Genomic DNA, 13,927 nt, shown 5'->3' with positions numbered 1-13,927 from the left:
CAATGGAAATAATTATTTCAATGAGCAAAAGCACTTAAAGCTGCCGGACATAACTCTTGTAAATCTCAATAGATAGTTAGTTAGTATTACCTGTGGACGATGTTCACGATGTAGTTACGAACTGGCAAAAGAATATCATCATATCTTATCGTGGAGATCTCCCCCGATCTGAACTTAACCACCTCCCAACTTTTTGCCAATGGGTACCAAACGCGACTGGGAAGGCCAGCCCCTCGAGCTAAATCCTGAAGATACAAATAAAGATACGATCATGGCAGAATCAGAGTCAGCACCTTCAATCCTCTCAATCTTCGAGAACTTCCGCGACGAACTGGACGAGCACCATGATCGCCGCGAGCGTATCATCAAGAAAAGCCGCGACATTACCGCGCTGAGCAAGAAGATGTATGCCTCCCCCCTCACCTCACCTCCAACTAAAGAAGAGCCTCACTAACTGAGAGATATGTAGTATCTTCGCACTTCAACGAGTGCGGACAACGAACCAACCCCTCCCACCGAAAATCGCCCAAGAAAACCAAACCCGCTTCGACCAAATCCGCGAGCTATTTGAAGCCGTCGTCCCAGAACAACTAGGCATAAATGGCTGGCGGTACCAGCGACAAATCAGCGCTGGTATCCAAGAATTCATTGAAGCTATTTCCTTCGACCACTACCTACGCACACAAACGCTGATCACGCACGCGGAGTGTTCGGCGCACATCCCCGCGCAGATCCTCGTTTCAGAAGAAGACTACCTAATGGGCCTGTACGATCTCACTGGGGAGATGATGCGGTTTGCGGTTCTATCACTGAGCTCTGGGAACGCAACTGCTATCCAGACGACGGAGAATACAGCTAGCGAAAGCGAGAAATCGACGGTCGCTTCGTCGCAGGGTGGTATCGTGGTTGATCTGCGTGCTATGCGTGCCGGGTTTGAGGCGCTCAGTGTGCCGCCCCGACATTACATGTTCCGGGATATGGCGAAGAAGCTGGATGTGATGCAGAATAGTGTGGAGAAGGTTGAGCGGGCGGCGTATGGGATTGTTGTTCGTGGGAGTGAGAGGCCGAGTGGATGGACACCTGATGTGTCGGCTGCGATGGAGGTGTCATCCTACTAAAGAAAAAAGTATAAAAAAAAAACCCTACATATCATATGAAGTATCCAGCAATGACCAATGGCTTTTGAATGATCACTGTGTATTGATGTAGTTCGGGGGTCCAGTAGATCTGCCTGGAACTATATTTAATTCGATCAAGTCTTCTGCTATGTCCATACCCCAATATCTCCTCCCCCATCAATGACTCATTTTCTTCATTTCTACATTTTTTGATAGAAATCGCATATTTCCGTATTTGACATTGCTATACAGGTAGCGTAACGGTGACATCATCAGTTCAGAAGGGTAAAGACTGTAGAAAACACCATTGGACATTGAACTGAGGTGTTGAAGTGTTGAAATGTAAGAAAAGGAAAAAAAAAAATGGAAGAATCAAACAATCAAAGAAAACGCCCTCATAAAACGATCGTGTCACCCATATCTCATAGCACCAAGAGCCAAAGCACCGTGGCAATGTTGACTCTATAGGACGCCACAATCAAACAGGGGAGCGGGGGTTTTCATCCTCGGAGAGAATGCCCTGTGAAATCAGATCTTCCGGCTGAGGCCGATTCTGAATCTTATGTTCTAGGTTATCGGCCAGCATATGCTTCTCGAGTTCACGGGCATGAGCCTGTAAGGCGGGGGCAGCGGAGGTTGCGGGGAGGATATTACCTTGGCGGGATTGTTAGTATATACAACATACAACATACAGAGAGGAATGATGGCAGGTACAAGAATAAAATAGAAGAATGGGAAGGTATTCAAGGTATTCAAATCAGAATGAAAAGGAGAAAAGAAAGGGAAACAAACGCTCAACCAGCTCGTCCTTCTCAGGTCTCTTCTCCAGGTTCTTCTTCAGATTGTCTGTAGCCCGCTGGCGGTCGAGTTCCTGGCGGGCAGATTGAAGGGCTCTGTCATTGTGTTAATCATATCTCAAAAACAAAAAATACGAAACTCCCGGAAACACCCACGGGGCTACATTGGTGTCCAGCAGGATGTGGCGGTTCTTGAGGTCCTGTATTTCTGGGCGGGTTTGGAGGTGTTTCTCCAGAGAGTTACGACGCTCGTGGGTTGGGGGAAGGGATTGTTCGATGGAAGACATTGTTTGGCAAGTAATGATATTCAAAGTATTCCGAGGATTGAGGATTGATACGAGGAAATATCAGTCGAGAGGAATGAAAGGAATCAAAGTAATTTAAAGCCGAAGGCGAAAGTCAAGTGATGTTCCCGTGGGACACGCGGGGAAAGCGGCGGTCTATACTTCGACATCATAGGGGACCGACATCATAGAGACACAAAAGGCCTACTTACCACAGAAGAAAACAAGTCGAGTAAATTGAATTCACTAGGATAATATGGGATAATCTGGAACTGGCATACTAGTAGATCATAAAAATTAAAAAAAAAAAAAGATACAATCCACTTTCATACCAGCTCCCATCGCAAAAGAAAGAAAATAGAAAATAGAAAATAGAAAAAGCAACCGTCTCAACGTCTCCGCAATTTGACGATCTCCCATCTCCGTCTCCAAAGGAAAGGGTGAAAAGGGGGAAAAAAAAGAAGGGGGGGCACAAGATTTCCGAAATAGACATATCCAAGCAGCTCGTCATGGCCGCGGGTTGAATCCACCATGGGATTCATGTCCTTTCGTGTCCGAGATCCGATCATGCCGGGGTTCTGGGATGGTTTATGCCGGGGGAAGAGGGAAAAGACACACTCTGCAGGCAATCAGGCAATCACAGCAAGACAGATCACCAGATCCAGGTCCCCCACATTGGGGGGAGGCCGGGTTATTGCAGTCCAGCAAAGAGAAAAGAGACACCCCTGTCCGGTTCTGGATGCATTGGTTCACAAAACACTCCAGTCTACTATCATCAAGAGATGATGTGGAGTAGACCGTTCTGCTCGTGTTAATCAAGGAACCCAAAGCTTACCACGACCACGACCATTGCCCCGTGCACCGCGCGAGGATCCACCACGGCGACCATTAGATGAGCGGCGAGAGGCTCCAGCATTATTACCCCGGGAGGCACCGGTGGCACCGGTGGTAGCCTGTTGGGTGCTCAAGTCTACAGTCTGCGGCTTGGTTGCACCACCCAGAGACCGGCTGAAAGAGTCCGGGTCGATGGGCTTGGTAGGAACTTCCACAGTGACAGTAGGCTCAACAGGAGGTGGTGCAGCCTTCGTGGCAGCCTTGGGAGTAGCCTTCGGAGCAGCCTTGCGCTGACCCCCACCACGCGAAGCACCTCGGGGGTTCCCTTTTCCACGACCGCGGGGGACAAACACTAGCTCATCCTCGTCGCTCTCTTCCTCGTAGGACAACAACGTCTTCGGCTCGGCGGGTTGGGTCTGAGTTTTCTCAACATATTTGCAGCGGTTTTTGTACTCGCGCTCTTCGTACTGGATAGCGGTGCGTAGCTGCAGAATATTCTTGACACCAATGCCAAACTTTTGAGCCCACACCTGGGTCGCACGGTCATTGGAGATCAGGATGCAGGTCTTGGCCGAGTTCTCGGCATCGGGGCCGGTATGCAACCGCCAGAGCAGAGCACTCAGCAATGGGCGCAGAGCGGGCGGCGCGGTCGGGATGACGGATCCGGAGATGGTGCGCTGGTGGGTAGAGGCCTTGCTCTTGGTCTTGTTATTCTTGGCTGTTCCATTGCTGGACTCATGCTGGGCACACTCGGGGCTGGTACGGGAGCTGCGAGAGGATGTGCGCGATCCAGGTCCGCTGGGGGTGCCGACGGAGGTGATCGACACAGCCTCCGGATCCTTCTTAAAGTTCAGTTTGGACAAGAGCATCTGCGACAGATCATCCGACTCGTTCTTGGTCAAAGTATCCTCGGCGCTGGGTTCAATCGCTGGCTCTTTATTGCCAAGTGCCTCGTCAACTACCTCGTCAACTACCTCGGGCTCCTCTTCGAACTCCGGCAGGAAGAATTTCTCGGCCTCCTCCCAGCGCTCGTATTGTTCCATGGGGCCCTGGAGGACAACTCGGTCGGCGGCAATGTGATCCTTGCCGGAAGTGACGCGGTCAAGAAAGCGAACTGCTTCGCGGGCGTTGATGGCGACCTGTGATCCCGCTCGCTTCAGCGCATGGAGTCGTTCAAGTGCTGATCAGAGAACAACGGTTAGTGGCAAGCGCGCCGGAATAAGGCAATCAGAGTCCTCCTCAACATTCGGATACTCACTGTAAAGAGGAACCACGAGATCGATAGCACCATTGGTAGTCCATTTCTTGATCTCGCTAATATTGGTGGACAAGGCCGTCTCGTCCACGGCACATCGGAAGACCTTGCGTCCGGTCGACATGGCAGATATTGAACGAGTGTATTCGTGTGTTCGTAGTGAGTGAGAGGTACAGGTCAAAGACCGCCCTATATCGGAAGACTAGAAATGTAGACAACCGCGACTGAATCAGGGCCGGTCAGCACGGGCCTAGAGCTGAGGAAGGAGGTTTGATGATGGAGGGACCTGGGAATGTGGGGGGAGGAAGAGGGAAGAGTGGGATGTCGGTTGATAAAGCCAGGAATATTTTCACTCACGATGAGAATCCAGTTGACAGGATGTTTCCATCTGCAGCATCTTTGTAACAATACAGTCTGCTTGGGGCCAAAGAACACACCTTTGAGAAATGATGCGATGGGCAGAGACCGGGATGGAAATATGCTGACTAAGCGGGCTTCAGGAACAAGGCCGAATTCCAAGTGAGAGAAGTGAGGGTTTCTATATTTCGCAAAGGGATACAGTCTAAGAGTAGAGAAAGATGGAGAAAGAAAGAAAACGATCATGTTTCTGAAGAGAAGGGTTATCATTCCGCTATGACTTCACCTTCTTGATGAGGCCATCCGATTCCTTAACTCGTTGCGCCCACTCACTGGTTTTGGTGTTCATATTAGTACTAGTAGCAACGTTTGAATTACAGGGGAAACTTTATATACTTACGTCCAGCTGCCGTCATATACTCGACGCAGATTTGGATCGCCATATTCTGCCTCACTCAGGGCTGTCTCAATGATGGAGGCAGTCACGCCAGTGCCACACGAGCTGATGATTGTTTGGTTTGGATCCACCTTGTGGGCCTCAAAGACCTTTCGCAGGTCTTCAGCAGGGAGATATGCTTTTGTTTCAGGGTCCAGCAGTTCTTGGAAGGGCAGGCTCTTGGAGCCAGGGATATGGCCCGATGACAGGCCAGGCCGCGGCTCGGGGTCGGTTCCAGCCCAGCGACCATAGGAGCGTGCATCTAGGATCTCTATTTCCTCTGCACCTTCTTTGCCATAGTCAAATGCCAACTCCTTCATCTCCCGGAAGGAGATCACTAGTCGCGAGTCGTATGTTGGAACAGAGTACTTGGACTTCTCCACCACTGCTGGCTCGCCGCTCTCGGTCGGAAGACCTTCTTTAACCCAGAGACGATAGTTGTTGAGGATGTGCACATTATCATGGCCAAATACGCGCAGCGTCCAGCCTACACGGGGGGCACTGAATATTCCTACGTCGGCAGTGTCGTAAACCACCACCGAGTCGTCGCGACGGATCCCCAGCTCACTCATAGCCTCGGCAAAGGTCTCACAAGTGGGAAGCATGTGTGGATAGGGTGAATCTTGATCTTTGATAGCGTCAAGGTCGAAGAATCGGGCCTGCGGGATGCGTGAGTTGCGGAACGAGTCAATTCCCTTACGACCCTCTGGGTCGTTCGGCATGAACCATGCTGCACAGAGAGGAATCACGCGGGGGAAGTTGAGATTTTTGTCGTGGGGTTCTTCTTGAGGGCTTCATTCAGCTGCTTTGGTGTCACTAGGTATGAAGAAAAAGAGACATTGCGCTGTGTATGGAGCCCTGTGGAGATGGACATGTTGGGGCGGAAGAGACGAGCGGGAGCAAAAGATCTAGCTGCGAAAGCCATGGTGGAGAGAGAGAGAGAGAAAAGGAGCCTTTTAAAGACCAATTCACATAACGAGGTAGCAAAGGCTTAGGAAGATATGCAAAATGCAAGTCAGACCAACGAGTAAGAGGAAGCGGAAGGGCAGGGAAGAGCAATAAGAGGAGTACTATTGCGTGTTATGGCGGCATATGTGGAGGTCCACAGTGCGGAGAACATGTGATAAGGCCGATAAGAGATAAGCGTCGGCTGTTGACCGATGGTTTTCCCTCTCTCTTCACCTCTTCAGCTTGGCTCTCCACTATACCATCCCCCCACAATGAAGGTCGCCATTAAAGAATGGAATGCCGTTGCTACTTGGCACTGGGATATTCCCGAGGATGAAGTATGTGGCATCTGTCGTGTTCAGTTCGACGGCACTTGTCCAACCTGTAAATTCCCTGGTGACGACTGCGCACTTGGTGAGTGACATTTCCTACTCCCAATGCCATGATGAATACTGACTGTGATGACTATTACAGTGCAAGGAATATGTAACCACGCGTTTCACATGGTAAGACTGCGGAATGAACATCTCAAGCTAGGACTGGGCTGATCAACCCATTTGAAACAGCATTGCTTGATGACCTGGATTGACCTGGAGTCTTCCAAGGGACTATGTCCAATGTGCCGACAAAGTATGCTTTCTTTGTATTATTTGAATGATATCAAGCTAACTTGTCTCCAGAATTCGAATGGAAGGGCAAGGAATAACGGTATAATTTGTGTTTTTTTTCCCTTCTCATCAATGGTTATCAAGGCGTTGTCGGACGAATTCGAGATACCCCTTTGTTTTTTTATCGAGCATGCAAACTTGGATTGGAAGAGTTGATGGGACCTCAGTCTCAACTGAGCATCAGATTAATGCCGTGGTTGGAGAGACTTTGACCAATTGATCAACACAAGGTTGGATCCCAGTTTATACTTCATTCTTAGAAAACAAGGCTGTTCCTACTAGAGTGACTATTATTTATGCGTAATTTGATTGATGTAGATTATTGGTTACGGATTGCATTGGTGTTCGATGTTCGATATGCTGATGTATATATTTGCAGATCGGGCTATAGATAGGTCAATCTATAGATCATATGCAAGAAACCTACCAAGTACCATTCTATAAAAATGGACAATAAAAGCAACACCACACCCTGGAAGATAGTGCATCTACCAATATAAAAATCGTTTAATAACTACATTTGTCGAAATTCCATCTTAGGCCTATGATTGGAGCGTATTTGGCCCCCGCAAGAAGGCCTTGGAAGGCCTTGAAATACAATCCCCGGTCTGTTTGTTATCCCTCACCGCGACAAGTTGCCTCGGTTTCTCTTTCGAGCTTTTCTCGACGACGCTAAGAACTCCATAGACTAGGAAGAAGAACATGGCGAATAGAAGCTGTGGGACGTGTAGGGGTATGTTTCATTCCGGAAAGCCACTGATATACAATTTTTGTATTTTGCTATAAAAATGAAGGAGCAATGGGATAAATATGGAAGGAAGGAGCGTGTAGGACGGAAAAATAAATCCAAATATAGCTATGTTTACACTGATTTACATATGACTATGTATCCATTCGTCTTCCGCTAGCTCCTTGGCTGAGCTACGCTTACTGGGCTCCCATTGCAGCATTTTACGCATAAAACGCAGAAAAGATTCTCTCTCGGCTTCCCCGTCGAGAGTAGTTTCCCTCTGTTCAAGTGGTACTAAACCCGTCAGTAAATCCGGATTCAGGAAATCGCCTGGAGTGACCTAGTTAGTGGACCTGGATGCCGAAATTCACTATGTACCGTGAGAATAAGAAACTTGCCTTCACTCGAAAAGAATTTGTCTTTCAGCTCCCCTTGGGTAAGAAGGCTAGGAGGTGGGGGGCCGAGAAGATTGATCATCTCGGCAAGATGGGCTCGGCTCCGGTATCTTTCAAATTCGGGGTCTTGACCTGTGAATAACGAACCGCCTTCGTAGATATCCCAGATCTATAACATGGCTATTAGCGATTATCGGATCATGATTTAGCTGTTAGTCTTACCATGCATCCCACATTCCATATATCGGCGCTAAACGTCCATGGAACGCCCAAAATCACTTCAGGTGCTCGGTAGATCTGAGGTTGAATGAATACCGAGTGGTACTGATCACCGTGTATGGCCGAACCAAAATCGCAAAGGATTGGGGAGCTGACTTGTTTGGGTACTTTGAGTTCCTGGGACATGTAGATTGTTCTCCCGTCTGCGTCTACCTCTTTCCTTGGAACGGGCTTTTGAAGCTCGTACTCTTCAAAGTCAGTGAAGACTGAATCATCCTTAATTCCGAACATGATGTTATCAGCCTTGATATCTAATGGGGAAATGAGTAAGGAAATCGTAGAGGCCGGAGGTGATGAACGGGGCCACGAACCAGTGTGTGCAATGTGGCACTCTGTATGAAGATAATCCAGTGCTAGAAATAGGCGATGAAGAACGACTGCGATGACTGGTGAGGGTAGTCTCTCTACCGGGTTGCGGCGTAAGAAAGCCAAAACACTCTCCCATAACGGGGGATGCACAAGGCATTGATGCTTATCCTGAGGTCCGTCGATGTAAAATGTATCAAGTAACGTTCTTATCACGTCACGACCGGGATGGACCGTTGAAGACTGCTCCATGTGTTTGTACATATTGAGCTCGTTATCCACTTGTTGGCCCATAGATGAAGCCTGGGCGAAGATTTTGAGCATAACATAACGCCGATCGCTATGACATTGGTGTGTAAGTATCTCTGATAAGCCAAGTTAAAAAAATCATGAGGAATCTCACTCGATGTCCCGTGCAAGCCATGCAGTTGAGGTAGACCCAAATCCCAATTTACAGATAACTTGATACCGCTCCTTGATGACTTCTCCGATCCGAGTTGGATAATACTGCGAGGCGATATAGTCTGGGAGAGTCTCCTCTTCAATCTTGTGCCACTCGGGTATCCGGACGCTGAAAAGGCGCCGACGGCGAAGATGCCTTATTTCACAGATCAGGTAATCTCTCGCTCTTATGGTTTCCCTTATGTGACTACTATTTCCTATGTTGTACGTAGCCTTCTGTTTCACTAGTAGGTTATGAGGCCCCTTGCTCGAGGACTCCGAGGGCTATCAGCTCAGGGATACTCAAAACAAACCTCCCGCCAAGTCTGCTTATGTCATTATCCAATTTCAAGTAACGTCAAGTGACCGGGTAACTAGTTGAACTCATAGTTAACTACCTAGGCACATGTAGTTATTAACCGATTTTTATATTGGTAGATGAATTATGCTCCCAAGGTGTTGCTTTTACTGTCCATTTCTAAAGATGATAGAAATGGTACTTCTAGACTTTTTCCTGCTGGTTCTCTCGCCGAGTCATTGTTACATCTAAACCCCACTGCCTTACCATCCAAGCGTTGTGTATCTTGTATCTTAGCGGATCAACTAAATGGAACTGGGAGAGTTTTAATATCTGGGAACAGACTTGTATTAGTTGATTTCTTACCTCATAGTTGGTGAGTAATGCTGGGATCAGCTTTTTAATCTCCAGCATGGCAATATTCTGTCCAAGGCAGACGCGGCGACCAGCCCCAAACTAGCGATAAAAACTCAATATTAGCCAGGCGAATAAATCCGAAGAGCAGAGATCTGCCCACCGTCATAATGCTGGCCAGCATCTTCTGCCGCTGCTGTGGATCCACATCCACCCATCTCTCAGGCCGCCATTTCTCAACATCTTCACCAAAAGTCGGTTTGTGTCGATTCACCACATACGCACTCATTCCCATGGTTGTGCCTGCGGGGAAATATTGACCACAGATAGTAGCACCCCCATCTGGGATAATTCGTTCCATTGGGAGAGCAAACGCCGGGCGAAGCCGTAACGCTTCCCACACACATGCGTCCAAGTAAGGCAAGTCTTTAACCTCTTTAAAGGCCGGGAATGGTTGGGATAGATTGCCTTGTCGCCGAAGGTTAAATAATTCATCCTGGAGGCGATGCAACGTCTGGGGATGGGTTAGAAGGTTGTACATGATCGTTCGCATCGTATTACCCGTCGAGTCGGATCCTGCGACCACATTTGAGAAGGTCCATGCCCGAGGAGCCCTAAAAAACCAGTCATTTCGTTGGCTAAGATCAGCTTTTGTAAAGGGGTTTATACCAGTGGGGAATTCCAGGTTTGGTCCGTTGAACGTCCATGAATTGTGACAGCATATCGGTTTTCATATCAGCTTGATCCGTGGTTTTCTCCTTTTGATGCGAGTCCCGTCGCTCAGACAAGAATTGATCGACTATTTTCAGAATGGCCAGTCCTGTGGGTTCTTTGAACGAAGCAACAAATGCATTCTTATTCCACCAAGTGTCCAGCCAGGGGATCTGTGTCATCTACACATCCAAGCATGTTAATTTGTTTCGCTTTCTATCTTTTTATTTGAGGGTGAATGACTTACAGGGGCCACTTTCTTGAAGAATTTCCAGATGGAATCCAAAAGTCCATCTACATCCTGACCTTGCTCTAAGAATCCATAGCGACGCGAAAAGGTCAGTGTGCCCATGACATCAAAGGCAAAGTATTGCACCCAATCCCCAAGATCAAACACCTGTTTGGTCTCAACGAACCGATGGTCTAGCTGCTGGAAAAGAACCTTCAGGGTCCGGTCGACGAAATGCTCTAACGTCATGACGCGAGACATCGAATATAAACTAGCAATGGGGAATTTCAACTCTTTGTGGACCTTCTCATCTCTGCTGTTGAACACAACCGTCATCGCACCTCCTTTCCGGCTATAAGGCATTTGGACTTTATAGAACTCGCTCTAGAAAAAACAAAAAAAGCATTCAGTTAGCGAGTAAGGGAAGAGGAGAAAAAAAGAAAAGAAAAAAAAAAAAAAAAAACATCTGTTGGTCACCTTGACAAATCCCATCCGCATCGGATATAATGTTGTAATAGCATCTGGATCAGACACGGAGACAGTATTCGGCCCAAATCGCACGAAGCTCCCGTATTTATCATGCATCTCTCTATGAATCACATGAGCGCAACCTGTTTTCACCCACAACACCCGCTGCAAATTGGTCACTCGAGCCCAGAGAGGACCAGGGACATCTCTGAGTCGCCAGTAGGTGGTTAATACGTTGGATAATAAACATAAAAGACTGACGATGGCGAGAAATTTGATAAGATTCGTGTAGTTGATATCTTGGGTCTGCAAGATTTCGAGTGCTCTCGACGACATTTTGGAGGAGACTATCACTCGTATTTTTGATTTATGTGGTGAGGGACATCTTGGAGAATTTCGGGAGAGCCTGTTCTTTGTAGCTCCTTATAGTAAGGCTCAGCTTTAGGAAATGATTTATATTGTGATGATGATTTGCTGCCCAGGTGTACACATTGGTTTGGAAAACCCTTACATGTGATAGCGTCAATGGATAGATCCTCATAGGAGATGTGGTGTAACCGTTCCTTGGTGCTCATAATGTGATGTGGGAAGCACGTATCTCGATTAACAGTAAAAATAGAACAGCGGTGTGCAGAGTATTTCATGCGGGATAATGATGGAGAATATTCGAACATCCCTCGTGTAGAGAGTCGTACAAAACTTGTATGACGGCAAAAGACGGGAAAAGTTATGGAGAATCATTGGTCAAGTTTAGTGTCAAGGAGAAATCATACGTTCAATGTTAATGTTGTATAGGGAGTATGCAAGTCTCTTCTATTCTCCCTTACTTGCTTGGGAAACTCACCAGCCTTCGCTATCTTGTTTCTGCTTAGCCTCAGCACCTTACGACTCCTTTGCGCATATTTGGGTGCATTTACGCTCGATACCACCCCGGCTTGAGCAGCGGGCCTCAGATCCAAGCAGAGACTCCACATCATTCAACATCATCGACTAAGAAGGTCACCTCAATAAAAATCCCTACATTTACACCCCCAAGGCGATCGTTCCTTTTGGATCGAGTTGCTGGTGAGCAAGTAACATCTTTGGTGCACGGTCTAGGATCTACTCTACATTTCAGAAGCGCAGTGGTCAGAATCTTGGAGTAAATGAGTATTCGCCAGCAACTTTCAAGGCCTATTCACACCGATGGCGAGAACGCAGTTGTAGCTCTAGCTCGAGACGGTTACAACAGGTCTAAAGAGTGGATTAGTCCGCCAAACTCTTCGAAGTGTCCGGGTGAGGATGCCCTTACCAAACCACCGGGCCCGCCCCAATTACCTAGTGGCGGGGATCAGGTTTATATTGCCAGGCAGTAATTTGAGCCCTCACTTTACAAAATCTAACCTCGGAATTACCTAGGTATGTTAGTCATTAGTAATATTGAAGCCAGATGATGCCTTATAATGCCTGAATACCTGAATTATAAAGTCAATAATATTAATGCCTTAGAAATAGGCACTAAATGTTGATGTTATTCGAATCTGTTGATTACCTAAATGGTAGATTTTGGGTCCACGGGTTCCCGTCTGATTACTGGTCCAATCGTCACGTGACGTTATCGATAAGAAGCTCTCCGCACGCGATACAGAACCTCATCCTATCCCAAGCTCTTCTCCAGAAATGATGTAGCCTCGGTTTATGGAGATGTCTCTGAACAACTCTCCCTTTAATCCCCCCTATCCACTTCCTCATCCCGACAGTCCCTGCATAAGGAAATACCCTCTCGGCCTGGCACCGCCTCTTCGCGGCCAAGTGATCGACACTCAAGAGGGCAACAGCCGGAGGGCCGCCCATCAACGGACGAAACCCATCAACTCCCAGGAACAGTTGAATCGCTTTCCCAAGATGCAGGTTTGGATGGGACTGAAGACCACCACGAGGAAGGTCAAAAACAACCTCAATCACACCCCACATTCCAGCCGTTCTTCACCTTGATCGAAGACGCCCATACCTCAGACTACCACCACCCAACAGTCCACTATATATTCTCCGATGATGACACCGATATCGTGACAGAGGCAGCATTACGTAGTTTATCCGCACAACAAGAAGCCCTCTCCGATTCCAAGAAAGACCAAATCGCGCAGACCCAAGCATCGAATCTGCAGAACGAGATCATCAAAGACCCGTCCGACCCAAACCTAGCCAAGACCACCCTACTCCCGCCGCCCATTCCAGGCATCCGAGATAACTACATCATCCTCGATATAGAGCCCTCGTCACACATACCTGGGGCAGCGCAAACTAGTCCGATAACCGAACAGACAGCACAAGGCAAAGGTGGGGGTGGCACAAGGTCCATATCCACGTCACCGGCGAACGCTTCGTCACCCCCACAAGATCAGGGACAGCTAGACCCGCAGTATCACGTTACCGCTGCGCAGAGCTTCTCATCAACATGGCAGGTCCTCAACACGGAAGTGGTGCCTGCACCCACTTTTGAGAATAACAATCCTGGAGAGCTACCAGGACATGGGTTGATGCTGAAGATCCGTGGCACAGGTGGGCCGCCGATTAATGTGGGTGGCAAGGAGAAGGAGAGCGGCACACTTGAGGAGATGATGGATCAGTTTGCGAAGCGGATGAGCGAGTTGCAGGTTATTATTGATGCCGCGGAGGATACGGATGCGAAAGAAGAACAGGACCAGGAAAAACTCGTACAGCATCCCTTCTCTCCAGACACAGCTGAAGAGACTATTCAGGACGAGGGGGGCAGTGCCGCTTATGCTGCAGAACATGAGGCGGAACAGTCTTGATGATTTAGTATTCCTGTTTGTGATGCCCCACGGGGAAATCATCGGTGCTTGTACTAAATCTAGCCTACTAACAGGCTAGTGCTGGGTGAACGTCATGCATATACTTTGAATACAAGACGAATCAACCCAAATTGGGGGATCAAGTATGGTATTAAGATCGAATTTGACATCCCCATAGGAATATCAGTGTAGCCAAACCAGAAACGCCAAGTACAATCGCTTTT

General features: G+C 48.0%; 8 protein-coding genes across 8 annotated transcripts; 3 read left to right on the top strand and 5 right to left on the bottom strand.

The window, feature by feature from the left end:
- Positions 1 to 199: 199 nt before the first annotated feature.
- Positions 200 to 1,118, top strand: N7516_009423 (translin family protein; the record flags this gene model as incomplete). Its single annotated transcript, XM_057222142.1, has 2 exons — positions 200 to 405; positions 470 to 1,118. The coding sequence occupies 2 exons, from the start codon at positions 200 to 202 to the stop codon at positions 1,116 to 1,118; spliced, it is 855 nt and encodes a 284-aa protein (XP_057072414.1).
- Positions 1,119 to 1,596: 478 nt separating this feature from the next.
- N7516_009422 (RPEL repeat-containing protein) lies at positions 1,597 to 2,202 on the bottom strand (the record flags this gene model as incomplete). Its single annotated transcript, XM_057222141.1, has 3 exons — positions 1,597 to 1,772; positions 1,911 to 2,011; positions 2,072 to 2,202. 3 exons carry the CDS (start codon positions 2,200 to 2,202, stop codon positions 1,597 to 1,599), a joined length of 408 nt encoding a protein of 135 aa, XP_057072413.1.
- Positions 2,203 to 3,014: 812 nt separating this feature from the next.
- Positions 3,015 to 4,412, bottom strand: N7516_009421 (uncharacterized protein; the record flags this gene model as incomplete). The annotated part of the gene is made up of 2 exons (XM_057222140.1): positions 3,015 to 4,213; positions 4,292 to 4,412. 2 exons carry the CDS (start codon positions 4,410 to 4,412, stop codon positions 3,015 to 3,017), a joined length of 1,320 nt encoding a protein of 439 aa, XP_057072412.1.
- A 507-nt stretch (positions 4,413 to 4,919) lies between these two features.
- N7516_009420 (sulfurtransferase) lies at positions 4,920 to 5,803 on the bottom strand (the record flags this gene model as incomplete). The annotated part of the gene is made up of 2 exons (XM_057222139.1): positions 4,920 to 4,977; positions 5,046 to 5,803. The coding sequence occupies 2 exons, from the start codon at positions 5,801 to 5,803 to the stop codon at positions 4,920 to 4,922; spliced, it is 816 nt and encodes a 271-aa protein (XP_057072411.1).
- Positions 5,804 to 5,826: 23 nt separating this feature from the next.
- Positions 5,827 to 6,006, bottom strand: N7516_009419 (uncharacterized protein; the record flags this gene model as incomplete). The annotated part of the gene is made up of 1 exon (XM_057222138.1): positions 5,827 to 6,006. One exon carries the CDS (start codon positions 6,004 to 6,006, stop codon positions 5,827 to 5,829), a length of 180 nt encoding a protein of 59 aa, XP_057072410.1.
- A 295-nt stretch (positions 6,007 to 6,301) lies between these two features.
- On the top strand, positions 6,302 to 6,735 carry N7516_009418 (anaphase promoting complex subunit 11; the record flags this gene model as incomplete). Its single annotated transcript, XM_057222137.1, has 4 exons — positions 6,302 to 6,443; positions 6,504 to 6,535; positions 6,596 to 6,659; positions 6,710 to 6,735. 4 exons carry the CDS (start codon positions 6,302 to 6,304, stop codon positions 6,733 to 6,735), a joined length of 264 nt encoding a protein of 87 aa, XP_057072409.1.
- A 1,010-nt stretch (positions 6,736 to 7,745) lies between these two features.
- On the bottom strand, positions 7,746 to 11,244 carry N7516_009417 (uncharacterized protein; the record flags this gene model as incomplete). The annotated part of the gene is made up of 10 exons (XM_057222136.1): positions 7,746 to 7,757; positions 7,806 to 7,991; positions 8,045 to 8,352; positions 8,413 to 8,747; positions 8,811 to 8,953; positions 9,513 to 9,602; positions 9,664 to 10,114; positions 10,170 to 10,393; positions 10,459 to 10,824; positions 10,918 to 11,244. The coding sequence occupies 10 exons, from the start codon at positions 11,242 to 11,244 to the stop codon at positions 7,746 to 7,748; spliced, it is 2,442 nt and encodes an 813-aa protein (XP_057072408.1).
- A 1,199-nt stretch (positions 11,245 to 12,443) lies between these two features.
- N7516_009416 (uncharacterized protein) lies at positions 12,444 to 13,703 on the top strand (the record flags this gene model as incomplete). The annotated part of the gene is made up of 2 exons (XM_057222135.1): positions 12,444 to 12,446; positions 12,648 to 13,703. The coding sequence occupies 2 exons, from the start codon at positions 12,444 to 12,446 to the stop codon at positions 13,701 to 13,703; spliced, it is 1,059 nt and encodes a 352-aa protein (XP_057072407.1).
- Between the last annotated feature and the right edge of the window lie 224 nt (positions 13,704 to 13,927).

Source organism: Penicillium verrucosum (genome assembly GCF_028828655.1).
Source record: "Penicillium verrucosum strain IBT 35672 chromosome Unknown utg000003l_segment0_segment0, whole genome shotgun sequence".
In the NCBI taxonomy this organism is placed as follows: domain Eukaryota; kingdom Fungi; phylum Ascomycota; class Eurotiomycetes; order Eurotiales; family Aspergillaceae; genus Penicillium; species Penicillium verrucosum.
Note: the sequence above shows the minus strand (reverse complement) of the source record. Positions and strands in the feature narration are given on the sequence as shown.